Genomic DNA, 16,694 nt, shown 5'->3' with positions numbered 1-16,694 from the left:
TTTTAAAACAAAATCTCAATCCACTTCTGCACTGTGATTCATTATGCAAGAGTCATTCAGCACACTCAGGGTTAAAGAATAGCTGCAGTGTGTTGCTGCAGTGTCTAAAGCATTCAACTGATTGTTACAGTATACTGCTGAAAATGAAGAGAATAGGAATAAAACATCTCTCTCTAATATTTCCTTTTTTCTTCCAAAAATCCTTTTTATTGCATTTATAACATTTGGCACAGTACAAATTCTTGGTGCTTTTACAAGATAAACCTGTAAAGATCGACACTGACCTTTTTTCGGTTTTTGTTAAAGAAAGTCTTCTCTGTATAAATATTCTTTCTTATCACTGCTTTCTCTTTAGCATGGTGTAAAAATCACACAGAATGCCCCATTTTAAAACAGACTACCCTCATTTGTCAAAGTCAAGACAGCATCTCAAACAACTCATTGTTTTAAATAGAAGTTACAAGTTAGAAAATAGTTTCAATTTCTTTTTAATATATGTTTCTCTATCACCAACCCATGGTAGTTTTATTTTGCCCATATATATATTTATTTATAAGCATGTACAACAATAAATCATCAGTCTTTTAAAGTTTGCACTCTGTACAAAAAAGTAGTTCTTGTTCTTTTTTTGTTGTTGTTGTTGTTGTTGTGCATTCTATTGCATGATTTTAATATTCAAAAGAAAAAGGGAGAAGTGGAACAATTTGGTGGGACCTAAAGACATAAGGAAAATAGAGCCTTGGAGCAAGAGGGACTTTTTTAAATTTGGGTCTCCTGTACCTTCTCCTTTGTATGAGTTTTAATGACATAGGGCTCAGCCATTGCTGTAATGGTGCTGGGCAGGGTTCGAGGCAAGGAGTTTCCAACATTGTTGTCTGTCCATTTAGCTCCTTGGCCACTTGGTTTATAGGTGTTGTACTTGGGCTTCAGAGTGCTGTAGTCCGCCTTATGAGGGCTGTAGTCCACTTTATGTGGGCTGTAATCAACTTTAGGTCTTTGAGTGTGTGGACTAAAGTCAGACTTAAAGGCTCTGTAATCCACTTTGTGGGGGCTGAATTCAGTTTGGAAGGCGCTGTAATCAGGTGCAGTCTTATGGGGGGTATAATGGTCCTTAGTTTTGTAAGTAATGTCTGTTTTCGGTCTCTGGGTATTGTAGTCTACTTTGGATTTAGGTTGAGTACTGTAGTCAGGTTTAAATGGGCTGTAATCAGGTTTTGATCTTGGGTGAGTTCCAAAGTCAGATTTGAATGGACTGTATTCAGCTTTAGGTTTATGTTGTGTGTTGTAGTCTGATTTTAATGGACTGTAGTCATGTTTGGGTTTCGGTTGAGTGCTGTAGTCTCGCTTGAATGGGCTGAAGTCAGTCCTCTGCCTAGGATGAGTGCTGTAGTCTGATTTGAAGGGACTGTAATCTGTTCTAACCTTTGGATGAGTTCCAAAGTCTGATTTAAATGGGCTGTATTCTGATTTAGGTTTGTGAGTACTGTAGTCCTGTCGAAATGGGCTGCAGTCGGGCTTTGGTCTGTGAAGGCTGAAATCTGGTGTTGATTTGTGTGTGTTGTAATCTGCAATAGATTTGTGGCTACTGAAGTCCATATTTGGCTTATATGTGGTGTATTCGGCCTTCGGTTTATGTAGGGTAAAATCAGGTTGGGGTTTATATTCAGCCTTGGGTTTGTGAAAGCTGTAGTCAGTCTTGTGGCTGATAAAGTCAAGTTTATGTATGCTGTTATGGTCCCGGATTTCAGGCAATGTGAGAGATGACTCTTGGGCTGCAGATGCTGGTGGTGGAAGGTCCTCCTCATCCACCTGAATAATCTCAACTGTACGAGCAGCTGCCACTGTGCTCCTCTGCTGGTGGCGCTTTCTCAGTTTGTAAAAGGCAATTAGCATGACCGCAGCCAGCAGTGTCACAGCCACAAAGCAACCAATTATAATTTTGGTAGTCTTCATTACTTCATCCAGGCTAGGGCCAGACTTGCCTGGTTTGCCAGTGGCACCTCGAAGTCCTGGTGACACAGATGGTTTAGCTGCATTGGCTGGACTGTTAGTGTTTTGCAGCAGCACTGTTGGTGTTGAGATGAACACAGGCTGAAAGACAGAAGGAGAGGCAGTTGTAGTTGTTGTCCCTAGGCCTGCTCCCCCTCCTCCAGCAACTCCAGCGCCTGCAGCAGCTGTTGTTGTAGTTGTCTTAGGCTTGGGCATCTCAGTGGTTGGACCAAAGACCTCTACAGTCACCGTAGTAAAATAACTCAAATTAGATGTGTTTAGCTCAGCTGCACTTACATTAAGGTATGCTGAGGCATTAGAGTTTCCAGCTGCATTGGACACCATGCAGGTATATGTGCCTGTGTCTGCTGCCAGGACATTTGAGAAATTAAGCGTACCATCATTGAGGATTGATATTCTTGCATGACTAGAGGCATGTGTCAGGATAGTCCCATTGGGTAGTAGCCAGCGAACTGAAGACATTGGAGCTGTGCGACAACGAAGCTCAGCCACTCTCCCTGCTGAGATGTTTAAGTCCCGTGGTGCATCAGCAATGAATGGTGCAGAACACTGGACTGCAGCGCCCTCACCACGGTCCACCTCAACTAGCTGTCGTCCTCTCATTGTGGCAGGTGAGTGACAACGTCCACAGCAAGTTGAGTTTGTAGGGATGTACTCTCTTAACCAGCGTGCTAACCATACAGCCTCACAGCCACAGTTCCAAGGATTGTGATGAAGATGAAGTTCCACCAGGTACCTGAGCGGGGAGAATAGATCATGTGGCACAGCACTCAGATTATTATGGGCAAGATTAAGCTCCACCAGTGAAGATAGGCCATCAAAAGCATTGCGCTCTATCACTGTGATTTGTGAGTTCATCACCCATAGCTTTTTTAGAGAACGTAGACCTCTAAAGGAGCCTGGTTTTATGACTGTGAACAGGTTTTCTGAAATCTCGAGCTCCTCCAGGCCTTTCAGGGGACTCAGGTTTGGCATATCACCTTTTATGTTACACATTCCCAGGTTGAGGTACTTGAGGTTTTGCAGACCCTCGAAAGCTCCCTCTGAGATGTACTCCAGTTTTCTTAACTCTCCCAAGTCCAGTCGCATGAGTGAGGGCACCCGGTTGAAGGCATAGGATGGAATACTCTCAATGGGGTTGTTCCTTAGCCACAGTTCTCTTAGTTTAGACAAGTACTCAAAAGCTCCACTGGGCACAACTGTCAACCGGTTGTCAAACAACTCCAATGTGTTGAGGCTTGTCAGTCCATTGAACGCGCCCACCTCAATCTGCCTTATGGCATTTCGCCCAAGCTGGAGCACCTCAAGGTGGTGCAGATGGCGGAATGAGTCAGCCTGCACCGCCTCAATGGCGTTTTCCATTAGATTGAGGTGTCGCGTGTTGGCAGGAATTCCAGGGGGCACTCGTGTTAGGCCCCGTCGGGTGCACACCACTTTCCCCTGCTGATTACTACAGGAACACTGGGGTGGACAGCCCTGGGGTCCTAAAGAGACCGCCGCCCCCGCCAAGGCCAGGGAGGCACTGCTCCACGCTCGAGCCATCAGGAAGACTACACAGAGCAGGGCGGCTTTCCTGGCACGATGCACAGCTACCCGCCCCAGGAGACTCATGATGTGGCACATTCATAATTCAGCATCATCTGGGGGGGAGGTTGGGGATGTTTGGGGCAGTTGTTTGGTGGGTTTGGGGACAGGAATAGTAGCTGGATGTCTGATAATGCTGATAAGGGGATCAGTGTATTAAGGAAACTGATTAGGACAAGAATATGACAAACTTGACCTGTCCTCAAGTAGTGCTTATGATTCCATGAACTGTCAAGGGCAGAAAGACAAGAGAGGGTGAGCAGGACTGTTTTTTTCTGAATCATGTGTATGAGACGGACATTCTGGGAAATTAACCAATTAAAATAGTATTGAAACACTGAGGGAAGAGTTGTGTGTAAGAAATTAATGCAAAGAGGGGTTGAAACACTAGACACCTACCTCAAGTTATTATTACAGGTCCTTGAACTGAGATATATAGCTTCCCTCCTTTTGCAATCAGACAGAGCTGTGACTTTCACTTCAGATGTATTTATATCCAAGAGCAGCAAAGAGAACCTTTTTTTTATATTTGCTCTGTTAAAATGGGTATCAATGCCAAAGAGCTTAATCAAGATGAGCCCTTTTTGTAAATCCATACATCCATAGAGTAAGGTTCGAAGGCCTTTTGTGAGTGTTTTTTTCTTTCTTCCCTTCTGTGCTGATACAAAAAAAAGTAAAAAGACCGTTGAAAGGAATCCAGTCAGGCTCCCAAAGCAGCGGTGCTCCCTCGCTTGCTTCTTGCTGTCGGCTCCTCTTCTCTTGCTTGTCCTTGGAATCCGACAGTTGATCCCCCTCTTAGACACCTTACCCAAGTCTCCATAGTACAAGCGACCACAGAAACACACATGCACAATTTTCTTTTGTGCACCAAAGCCAAAGGCAGAAATTAAAAAAAAAAAAAAATGGGAGTAGGTGTTGATCTGATAAAACTGAATAGAAATTCCACAGTCCTTTCCACAGTTTCTTGCCTTTTGTTTGCAGTGGTTAGGAGGGTATGTTACCAAGCTGTGGGAAAAAAATCAAAAGAGACATTCCCCCTTCTCTGTATTCCTCTGTCCACTTTTTAGGACTCAATCAGTTGGTCGGTTGGTCAGTCCTGCCAGCCCTTTTTCTTCTCTTGCACTCTTTCTCCTTCTCTTAATAGTGGTGTTGTGTCCACTAGATTTTCTTAATTCTTTTTTCTTTCCTCCAACGCAGTTGGCAGGGTTTGAAATAGCTCGGCGACACGCTGCCTTCATTAGCTGTTTAGTCCTTTTAACCAGCCACACGCTCCAGCCTCGACAGCCGCGGTTGCGACAGCAGCAATTGCAAACGAACACACACCATCCCTGCGAAACACACAGCAGCAGTAGCGAGCACACGCAGCAGCAGCTGCCGCCTGCCTCCCGTGCACTTCCCAATAATCCGTCAATTTCTTCAGGAGGAGAGTTGGGTGAGGGATGGAAGGGGGGTGCTTGGAGGAGTAGCTGGGTTGATCGAGGTGGGTTAGAGGGAAAAGGGATGGTGCACAGTTTCTCCCTCCTCTCTCTGGCTTGTTTCTTCTTGTTTCCAGTTCTTTTTTTTCCTCCCTCCCCTTCTTGTTGTGGTGATCAGCTCCCCCTTGTTAATGCAGCGTCTAACTGGGGAAAGAAGCAAGGCAGAAGAGGCAAGCGCCGGGCAAGCGCAGCTTACAGGCGTGACGTTAACAGCAGCGTCGATGTGGAAAGGATCCGTTGTAGCAGCAAAAGAGAGTGCGCTGTCTCTCTTGCTCACTTGCTCTCTCTCCCTCCCTCTCCATCTTTCTCTCCCTCTCCCTCTCCCTCCTGCTTTCTGCAGTGTCCTGAGGTAGTTGTGTGAGCTCAAAGCACTCAGACCTTTTTAGAGATCTACCTCTTCAAGAACCAGTTTGCTTCTGCTATCCTCTTCTTCCTTTTTTGCAGTCTCTTGTTCTGTGGGTTCCTGGGGATTTTTTGGCTTAAGGGAATAGACAGGCTGTCCAAGCAAAAGGCAGAGATGGACGGTGGCATTCCCACAGCAACCAGATTTTAACCCCCTCATGCCCAGCAATGATCCAACTATTCCAACGAGTGTGGCAAAGCTTTCCAACACTGCTATGGTGGCAAAGGCACACAAACGGGGACTGTGTTTCTCTCTGGCTTCCTGTCTTTTATATGGCCATCTTTTCTTTTGATTTTTCTGCTTTCTGTCGCTTTAGATTTTTTTCTTTCACTTCACCTCTTTTTGTATTGTCCTTTCGTGGAAAATTCAGGAACATGAATGGACTGCTGACGCATTCTGCTCGGAGCAGTGCTTTGGTTTGATGCAGTGGGTTATATGCATTAACTTCCCCCACCCACTCCACCCCCACCCGCTTCACTGTCTTTCCTCCCATGCTCACTCTTTGTCCGTCACTGTCACTCTACTCACCCTACTTTTCTCGCTGATTGTCCTTGTGTATATACAGTAAGATATGTAAGCTTATATTTGCTTCTTTTTCTGTCTGCAAATAGTTTTTTTTTCTCCTTTATTTGCTAGTTGTTGTTTTTTTTCTTGTTTTTTTTTTTGTTGTGTGTCATAGCATTGGAATTAAAAGTTTAGATGATGTAACTTAATTACTTTTAATATATTGAAGTCTGATTCTGTATTGAGTTTGAAGTACATAAGATTTCAATAAATTTTTAAAGTGGACTAAGATGTACAGTTCAATTTCCTTTCCAACACGCATGTCTTTGAACGTTGTTAGAGCACTCTAACCAGGCAGGCTGTAATCCCTCGGTTTGAACATAAAAACTGTCGCTCCAGGAAGCACACAACCATAAAGGTCATGTTAGAGAAGGCAAACAGGAAAAAAGACATTCTTTACCTCCTTACCAAGGAGAAAAGGCAAGACAAGTACACCCTATTGTCCCATCATGCCTCTATCTCGCATGATTTGTACAAGCCTCATGTCCAATAAACTAGGTAGCAGCGTGGGTAATTGATGGTTGATAAAGCTACTTGTGACAATGCTACTAGGTGTGCGTTTGTGTTTGAGCTGAAGAGTAAGTGTGTGAAAGAAAGAGAGAGACAACGGGGAAAGAGAGAAAGCACACCAGCTAGTAAAGGTCACACTGCCTGTAGCGCAGTACGTTATTCCCACTGGCACAGGAGTATAGAGCCAACTCCTATATTATACACACATACACACAGAGACTTTCTCCTTGACTTCACAGCAGTTGAATACGAATGGGCTTCAGTGAAGCACATGTAAGCGTGAGGTGGCAGCCACAGGAGTACAAGAGAGATTTTCCTGAGTAATAAAAGGCTATTTCCTTTCCTGTCCACGGGGAGTCCAGAGCGTCACAGCCATGTGAAGGATATCACTTTAAGATAGTGATCAATCAAATTTTATTTTTAGTGGAAGTCTTTGCTTTCAATCATGAGATGTCTGAAATAAAAATAATTTTGCTTTTTTTTTTTTTTTTGATAGGGATGCTTTCATTTTGTTTTGTTTAAGATCTAGTGGGCCTCTCTTTTTACATTGAAGCTCTATCTCTCCCTGAAAACCCGGACACAATTACTGCTATGATTAAAAAATACAAATTTATTTTGTCACTACATCAGTGTCATTTATGTAAATATCTTTCTATAGGTAAATCACTTGAAAGATTACTACAAGCCTGTAAAAATATATATATTTGTATAGACCTATCAAACAATTTTTTTTATAGAACTTCAAAAGTTCCTCAACTTTGTCACTTTTTCCATGGATTTTATGCAGATAAAAATCATTCATTGCCCAACTTTTAAAACTGTCACTATTTTTTTAAGTAATACATGTTTTTCAAGTCCAATAAATGAATATAAATTTAATTAATGATTTTTTTTACCATATTAAAGATGTCCTTTTACTAAAGATACATTGCAGGCTTTTAAATGTATTAAGGGAAACAATAAGTTGATAAAATTGAATAATTCTAACATGCATAAAAGTTCTGTTTAGAAAAATACTGTACATTTAAAATTTGCCATTTTAGATATTTCTTGATATTTAAAGGGGGTAAACATAACTTGATGAATAAAATTGATCCTTTCAGACCTATTTCAATGTGTGCACACCTATTCCTTTTCAAGTTTGAATGCTTTTACCTTTCAGATTCTATGCAACATATGGGTTGCTTTTTAATTTTTAAAACACTCATTGATATTTTTTTTATTATTGATAAGATAAAAAATTTAAGTAAATTTATTTATTTTGCAATGTGTGATGGATAAGGGCTAAGTGTTATGTAGTGTAATCTGGGAGACCAAATGTTTTTGTCTCTTTTTGATTTATTTATTTAGGTAATGTGCTTGTATGGCAAATTAGCTTCTTGTATCAATTGCATATGAAGGCTGATCAACATCTGTATGAATAATGATGACAATAATCAAATTTAATACATTGTGCAAAGAGATGTAGCTGTACTTGTCAGGCACCTGTTCATTGTTGGGTAGGTTTCATGTGCCACCATTTGATGAACAAATGGCCCAGAATAAGCTGGGCTTGAGTTTTACCTCAGTGAGCACAGCACAGTTGAGATGACAAATTTATCAATATCATCCACAATCTGTAACGTGACCTATGTTGTGAAGCTGGCTCTCTATTTTTGTCCTCATTTAGTCTTTTTTCCCCCTTTTTTCATATTTTTATCCTCCTCTTTTTATTCATTGAACATTCTTGCTTTTCACTTCTGTTAAGTCTGCCTTAACCTGCAAACCAACCTGCCAACAAATTTGGTTCAGGTCATTCAAGTCTATTTGGTATCTGTGATATTGACATATCGATGGCAGTTTTATTTTCAAACCATTGGCATTTTCTTGTTTTCTTTAATTCTGTTTTAACTCTATTATAATGTGTTCTTGCTGACGCAAAAATATAAATTCACTTTGCAATTTCATAGTGGATAGTAATCAGCATCACTGTCAAACAGTGTGCCAGAATAGAGTTTAACGTCCACTTTACATGAAGTGTGCTTTTTGGACTTAACTTCTGGACTCTTTGGCTGATGACGATTTGATGAGCTGTCAGACATGTGTAATGTGTGTGTCATCGTGCCAGATCCCTTCCGCCTGCTGTTCGACTCCTGCCCTCTCTGTGTCTCCTTTAGCTCTACGGAGCCAACCCCTGCGCCACCCCAGCAGGGCACTAGGCGTTCTTGGGGGTACTGCACGACCTACTTTGGTGTGGCCTGTCCACCAGCATATGCAAAGGGTATATGCAGTCAGTACAGAACCCATCCCCTGCGGTGAGCGCTAGCAAATCTGGGCTGCGGCCAGTCACATGTAGGTCAGCAGCTTGTGTCTATAAGCTTGCGTGCATGTCAGTAGTTCCATTTGGATGAATGGCCCGCAGTAGAGTCTTGCAGCAATGACCGTTCGATGAAATGTGCAGTCTATTGATAGAGCTGATAATCTCATCAACAAAATCAAAGATTTGCACTACAGGTCTAGTGGTTTTCTACATGGTAAGCTTAGGAGACAAGAAGCAGGCTTTAGGCATGTCATGTGCTTAGTGAGCAATTACAGTTTTTAATGCATATAGATATGTGTGAGCAAGCATGTCCTTAAAATATGCAGTGATGTCCCAGATCATTGGGATATACTGACTGCAGGCTTTTTGAAGGTCAGTCTAACACCCCTAAAACAGTTTTTGAAGAACACCTTCCAAGACTCAAATATGCATGCACACACCCAAAACTTCAAATAGTCTAGAACTAGAGTTTTTTCTGTGTTTTGGTTTCAGTTTCCAGAAATTAATTCTGCCAGAGATTATGTTGAACACAGACACACCGAGAGACCCAGACACAGTATCATGTTCCCGATAAAGGTTTAAAGTGCTTGGTGGGAATTGTTTTTAAAATCATCTTTATGATCTCACACACATGCGCCAGTCTTGTGCCAGCGAATCAAGAGATTATAATAGGCAATAGGGTGTATTAGTGGCTTCCATCTGGCAGGGCAGAATGAGTCGTCGTTTCATCAGGATACCTGTTTTAGTCTCACCAGTTTAGTTTGACCTTGTGCAGCTTTTACTCAACACACCATACTTGTAGTGATAATGTTTAGCACCAACCTCCATGAAACGCATTACCTCTTCAACAAATGCAGTTAGGAGGTAGCTTCCAAAGCTGTTTTGGTAAGCAGGTTAAGCTTCATTTTTTCAATAAGCTTTAACTTATCAACTTTGTACAGATAATAGTAACTGATTTCTTATTCTGAAGATTACTGCTGCTTTTTAACACATGCCTGGAATTCAAGGACACCACCATACTACACACATCTACGGCTAAAATGGTCATGTTTGTGGCTAAAATTAAATTATTGAATTGAATGGATTTTCTTTTTTAACAGGAGTCCATGATAATAAATTGCACTGATTTCAGTTAATATTCAGTACACTCTGCCTATTTTAACACTGTGTACAGTTGTGTGTGTGTGACAATTCTTTTTTTTTTTTGCTTGAAATCCACCTGAAGGGCATGTCCCTTACATTATCAGTACATCAGCATGTATGGAAAAGAGGTATTGTGCATATGTGTGCTAGAATTGAGGAAAAATACACCGATTGGACTTTTCTAGTTCCATTTTATTTTATGTAATGCATCAACGTGTACATTTAAGACTTTTTCAACAAGCTCTCATCTCCAAATAACTTGAAGTGGCCAAAATTCTAATTAAAAAGTATTAAAGAAATAAAAAATAACACTTATAAAATAACATTAATTAATTTGAGGGTGTCTTTCAAGCACTAAAGACAACACTACATGAAGAACTCTGGTTCTCAGCTGAGTACAAACACACACTCTGGGTGTGAGGGTGAAACTGGGACTGGTAAAGCTGAACGTCCGCCATTTCTGGTCACCTGATGCACAATTGGTCCATCTCTAGAACAGTCTCCTGACAAATCCAACAAATATCTGTACAGAACATCAAGTACACCCATTTGTAACATTTACAGGTACGTGAAGTAGTGCATTTGGCAGTGTTCCTTGTTTTCACTTGTCTTTGGGCCTTTTAACCCTTTGTTTTGTCTTGTTGAAGTGTCCCTTGACAAGATACTAAACCATTCCTTGCCTCTGATGTGTGCCCCATCGATGTATGAATGGAGTTTAAATCACTGAGACTTTATAGAATGACTTATTCAGATTAGCTTTGTAGAGATGTAGTAGTGTTCTGTGTGAATGTGTGTGTTTGTGGATGGGTAAATGAGGGTGGATTATGTTGTGAAGCACTTGTTGCCTGGTTGTCTAGAACGGCGCTATATAAGTACAGTCCATTTACCATTTACTAATGGGCTTCATTATGATGAGCTGTGTTCATTCTAGCTGCCAGAGTAGGGATTAGCCTATAGGGCTATGTTAGCCAGGAACAGAGGACAGATGTGTTAAGGTTAGCACCGGTAACCCAGTCAGCACATCCAGCATAAACTAAGATGGGCATTTTGAGATGCCAGTGATGAGCCTCTTGAACTGTTAATTTATCGTTTAGTTCTCCATTAATTAAGAAAAAAAAATTCTTAAGATTTGTCTTGCAATACTTAGCAGCTCTTTTTTAAAAGTGCCAAACATAAAAAAAGCCTTTTCTTATGTATTTTCTTTCTTCCAACTCGCTCCGTTTTACCTAAAGCACATCAGTGGTCAGATGGCCCCATTGAGATTCATGGAACATCCCTGTGATTTAATCACAATATTGCCTCACCAACTGAAACACCTAAAGAATTGATGTCTCTTTTTCTAAGCAATGTGATGGTAAAAACACAATTAACTGCAGAGAAAAAAGTGAAACCTTCTGAGCCTATAACTGTCACAGACCAATGATGCCTTCCTCATTTAGATTTTCTGTTGTGTGCTTTGTTTGGATGAAACCGATTCTCGACTGTCAAGTTTTTACTTTGTAACCTTCATTGAGCTTGTGCAATACTTTTGGCTGGCTTTATTTACTTAATTATTTCAATAGAGTAAAATATGAGTCCTAATTATGATTAATTACACTTTGCAGCAATTACTTTCTCTTGTTAAAAATATTGGCTTCTACAAGTAACTGGATCAAACATACAGCATTATTACAGTTGTAGTGTTTCTGTGAAACTATATCTTTCTATAGGCAGGGATTCATTCTTAGATCTTTCCAAGACTAACTTAGTTTTTTGTATGCTGAAAGTAGCTTCATTTTTATTTAACTTCATGGTTTAAAATGACCCCATATGCCCCCAAAATCAAGCAGCTGCCTCTATCTATTTTGCACCTATACAGTTGGCCCTAGAAACTTCGACAAGCCCAATGTAAAGGAGGATGAAGTATTCAAAGGCCTGTTAAAGCACAAGGCCCAGTGATGAAGGAAACTAATGAAATAACTTATTTTTCTCAATTTTGTTTACCAACACTTATGATGGCCTTCTCTTGTAGATAGTAGTCATTTACACATGCCTTTTTCTTTATTTTTTGTAAACCTTTTTATCTGTTGAAGCATATATTTTTCCTTCTGCCACATAATTTGATACAACTGAGAGGTAGTCATTGCAAGCTTCTTTCCTGTTACTTTGCAAGAACATTAAGGGATAGCAAACAATGTTTGTCTGATTATGATTCCAAATTGAGATTCATATTTAATTTTTTTACTTTTTGGTCAAATGATCCGTCTGATCTCTGTGTCAGTAATGTCTCTCAGTGGTTTTGTATGTATGTATGTATGTTTGTATGTATGTAAGTTCTTGAGTCTTTGTTTTAATATAAGCTATATATGCAGTTAAAAATCTGTTTGGAGTTTGTATTAGCGTGCACCAGAGTGTCTGTGTTTTTAACTGCTAAACCCCAACCTATATTTTCCTGTGTAATATCCTTGGTTTTGGTACCTCTATTTTTTTTCCTACACTTCGGATTTGAAAAACCTAGCTAAGTGTGTCTAATCTAGGAGCACAGCCAGCACAGCATTGAATGGCGCTGCTGTACCTGCAGCCTTCAACAATATAATACTTCAGCAGCTGTTCAACCAAGCAAGTAGCAGACAATGCAGGATGTTGAGGGCTTAAGCTTGAGATAGACACCTGAGTGGATGTTGACATTATTGCTAAATGACCATGAAAAGTCTAGAGGACTGAGGTAATGTGAGGAAAAAGAGCAGAGAGGAATGAAAATGAATCAAGAGAAACAAGGACCCCCCCAACCCCCCCACCACACTATATCCACACTCTCTGCACCATCTAAAATCTACGCCCTTTGACCCTGTGTTTTCTGTAGAAATGCAATCAGGGATTTCCCCTGGAGGTAGACTGGATGGGGATCAGCAGGGTCTCAGCTATGAAAAGATGGGGTGGGGGGAGGAGGAAGCAGCAGGCAGCACTTTCCAAATTGAAGTCAATAACACAACAGGCCATTCTATCAGAACAGGTCCTCCCACACAGCCTGCTTACAGTCACTAAGGATAGTGAAGGGTGAAATGTGGATGGAGTTCTCCAAAGCAACCCTGCGCATGGAAACATGTGTTTGTGTAGGTGAACACATGAGGGAAAGGTGTCTGTAATGGCAGGTGTGGGCTGAGCAACACTGTACCTTTCATCACTTTAAAGGAGTAATTGCTCTTCTGTTTCCCACATGTTTGACATCTCTGAGACAAGAATTTAATATTAAATGGTGGAAATGATCCAAAATGAAAATTGCATAAAACGAAAAAAAAATTAAAAAAAACCTTTGGAGATAGTGACTTTACAAACAGGACCAAATGCTGAGTGTACACATGAAAGTGATTATATTGTGCATCTAGCTGTTGTATGAAAACGTGCTAATGCAGGCATATTTGAGACACATGCACACACAGCCTTATTTTGCAGTTAATCCCTTTGCGCATGTTAACACTTCGACATAGCTTAGAGGTATTAAAATTGGTATGGTTGCCCTTTTTGAGCAGCGGTAAAAAGAGGAAATTGGTGACTGGTAGACATCTGACTGACATGGTGTTGATTCATGTATGGCAAGATGACATAGTTTCCCATCTGATAACTACGCAATGATTGCTGGCACATCTGCACAGCATCAAACGGGCACGGCTTGTTTGGGAGCTTGCACTTTTTGCTTGCATTTGCTGAGCTGAACATTTTAAGAGTCAATCGACTGCAGTTTTTAATAACCTGGTTTCCCAGTAGTGTGCTGAGTTGCCTGTGCTGTTTTTTTTTTGTTTTTTTTTATAGACAAATACAATTTTATGATCAAAACTCAGATTTCAGTTTATAGGGTGGATTTTAGTTTTAACAACCAACAATATAAAAACTACTTTTTTTTGTTTATCTGCTAGAGAATAAGTGTGTGCAAATAACCATTAGAAATTGTCCAATATCAGATGGTTTCTGCTTAAATTTGTTCAACAATGAATGTGTGTCTGTGGATTTCCGATGAAATATCTTGCAGGGATACAGGGAAATCGAAAATTGAAATCGGTCATCTTTACATTTAGCGGCAAAATGCACTCTCTTGTATTGGCATTATCTCATGTTTTGTGTTGCTGTGATTATTTACTGGTAGATAAATCAACCCATATTGCTCACAGGCCACTACTGCTCGTACTGCTGCTCTCTCCATGTACTCTGTCAGTTCTGACTGATAGCATCAGTCTAGGTCACTTGCACCCTAGTTGTGTTTATTGGTGTGTGGCCCAGTTATTTTTTTCAATAATCACCCCTCGCTCCACACTTGCACTGCACACAGAGGACTAGCTTGACACATGGATGAACAGTGGTAATTTCCCTAGGCAGACATTGATTTCACTTTCATTAAACTGCCTTGGTTGACATCCTGATGAAAATCATAATTTTGACTTGAAACCTATCCCTTTATTTCACTGACTTATATTCTTTATTTTTGACCAGAAGTGACTGCTCAATAACAACCTATGGGAGAACAACAATTATGGATGGTGTGGATAGCTGATTTTGACACAAATGACATTGATTAAAATTGCTGCTGTGGCACTTTGTGTATAGAAGTGTAACTTCTTTTTTAAAAAAATAAGGAAAAAAAGTTTGTGGCATCTTCCTATCTTCATTTTTTTTCTTGCTTTCTGTCTTATCTGTGAAATTAGGAAATTGAGTTATTATGAATGATGTGATAATTTACAGCAGTAAATAAAAACTTTTTACTGTACCTTATTGTGAAAACTAATACTAAGGTTGCGTGTACTGATGTCATCCAATTATTATCCACAGTAGTGTTAAAAATGATGATTAGGTATGTTTTGACTTCACATTAGAGATTGTATTTGATGCAGAACATCTGTTTAAAATCAGCTTTTGTGATCAAATGAAGTAGAATTTGATGTAAAACTCACTTATTGCTGTAATGCTTAAAAAAAACAGTACAAGTTTGGCCTCATTTAATTCTGCACTTTGATATTAGCACATGTCAAAGAGGATTCATAGCAATAAAGTGAAATTACATCTTTTATATCTAACGTGTATTCAACGCCCTTTTGTTCACATAACCTTGTGAATGACTCAACCTTCCTGGTATTTGTACACGTATTGTATTTAGAATGAGCCATGGTCTTCGTGTACATGATTCACATGTCTTGCACGTCTTGTCTAGGTATAAAAAGAATGGTAAATGATTTGCTGCTTTTGACACAAACTTTAGCTGAAGAGAAAGATGTAAATTAGAAAAATCTAAAAAATCTAAATGAAATAATGACTCCTTCAAAACTTTAAATTCCCCTTAAGCTTGTACAACCTCGTTGTGGATGAAATAAAAGTAAGGCTCTTAAATCATGTCATCTAAAAGGGAAAAGATACCATTGTTAGTTTAAAATTATACATTAATATGAATGGTTTGTTCTGTCACCTCAGTCCCGTTGTGCATCTACCCAAAAGCCTAACAAAACTTTTCCTGCTTCATTTATTTTTCTGCATTTCCCATCTTTCTGTGTTGATTCCCCTAAATGTAGCGCTGCCATGTTTCTGCAGTCTTGTGAGGCACAAAGAGAAAAGGCAACAGTCATTTGTGATGTTTTCTTCATTTATTTGCCCATCCTCTGCATTTTTGCTTACATGTCTCTACTGTTACCATCATTTTATTTCTATCTTCCCTCAAAATAAAAGTATTTGAAGCTATTTGGAAATTGAGAAAACATTTAAGTGCTTGGCTAGTCATTTTGTTCAGTAGTATGCTCTTTACAGAAGTGCATATGTGCATGCTAAATTACTTTGAGCTTTAGTATGTCGAAACTATAACTATAAACTACAACAGAATCAACCTGCAGCAAAACTAATCAGTTCGATATCGACCGAGACAAATGAAATTTTCAGCAAGAGACAATATTTACATTTATTGCGGAGCACTCTCATGTAATATGTACATAAAAGGTGGGTCTGTTGATCAAGAACCGGTGTCGGGGAAGCCGTTTCATTCATTTGGCACACACTGCTCAGATAGAAAAAAAACCTTGATAGAAGTCAACCTGGTCAAAATGTGCATCTGAAAAAAGAAAATTAAAGAGAAATGAAATCTGCCAACGAATAGTCATTTGCAGTCCAGTGACAGACGAACTCCATGGTTTCTAAGTAGCAGTGCTTTGATTCAATCAAACCCCCCAAATCTTTTTTTCACACACAATCACACAGCACCCACCTCAGATCCCCTATCTCATTTGTTGATCATTGCTGGTCATTTAAATGTGATTGAATGTGAGTCAGGGTTAAATTAGACTGCCAAAAGTGAAGCATGACAATATAGTGATTTGTCTCGAGAGGTTTTTACCCCGTATGCTTCTGAATAGGGTCAAAGCCTTTTCTATTATATAATCTCTGACTACCTGTTGGCATGAGCAAATGATATTAGCTAGCTTAGTGTCTTCCCTCAGCACCCACACAGTTGTCTTGAACATAATTTCCCACTTAAAGCCAGGCTTGTTCTTTTGTTATTCCTTTACAAATTAGGTGTACATCTAGAATAAATGCAGTTAAATGGATGCGTCTGTCAGACCCTTGGCAGCCTCCAGCTACTTATGACAACTCTTTACTGTACTGATGTTTTACAGCAACATGAAGTAGCTCTTCAGAAGCTCAGCACCACCACTTGTCTAACACTCAAACTCCAACCTCTACCTAAAACCTCTCC

General features: G+C 40.0%; 2 protein-coding genes across 2 annotated transcripts in view; one reads left to right on the top strand and one right to left on the bottom strand.

Annotated features, from left to right (window-relative positions):
* snd1 (staphylococcal nuclease and tudor domain containing 1) overlaps positions 1-16,694 on the top strand; it is a 173,880-nt gene that overhangs the window by 75,911 nt on the left and 81,275 nt on the right. The gene's annotated exons all lie outside the window — the stretch shown is intronic.
* Positions 641-5,300, bottom strand: lrrc4.1 (leucine rich repeat containing 4.1). Its single transcript, XM_017414827.3, has 2 exons — positions 3,994-5,300; positions 641-3,822 (listed from the first exon to the last, which is right to left on the bottom strand). Exon 2 carries the CDS (start codon positions 3,631-3,633, stop codon positions 760-762), a length of 2,874 nt encoding a protein of 957 aa, XP_017270316.1. The 5' UTR covers positions 3,634-3,822; positions 3,994-5,300; the 3' UTR covers positions 641-759.

This window comes from Kryptolebias marmoratus, linkage group LG18, assembly GCF_001649575.2.
Source record: "Kryptolebias marmoratus isolate JLee-2015 linkage group LG18, ASM164957v2, whole genome shotgun sequence".
Classification (NCBI taxonomy): domain Eukaryota; kingdom Metazoa; phylum Chordata; class Actinopteri; order Cyprinodontiformes; family Rivulidae; genus Kryptolebias; species Kryptolebias marmoratus.
The sequence above is the reverse complement of the archived record's forward strand: the minus strand, read 5'-3'. Positions and strand labels throughout refer to the sequence as shown.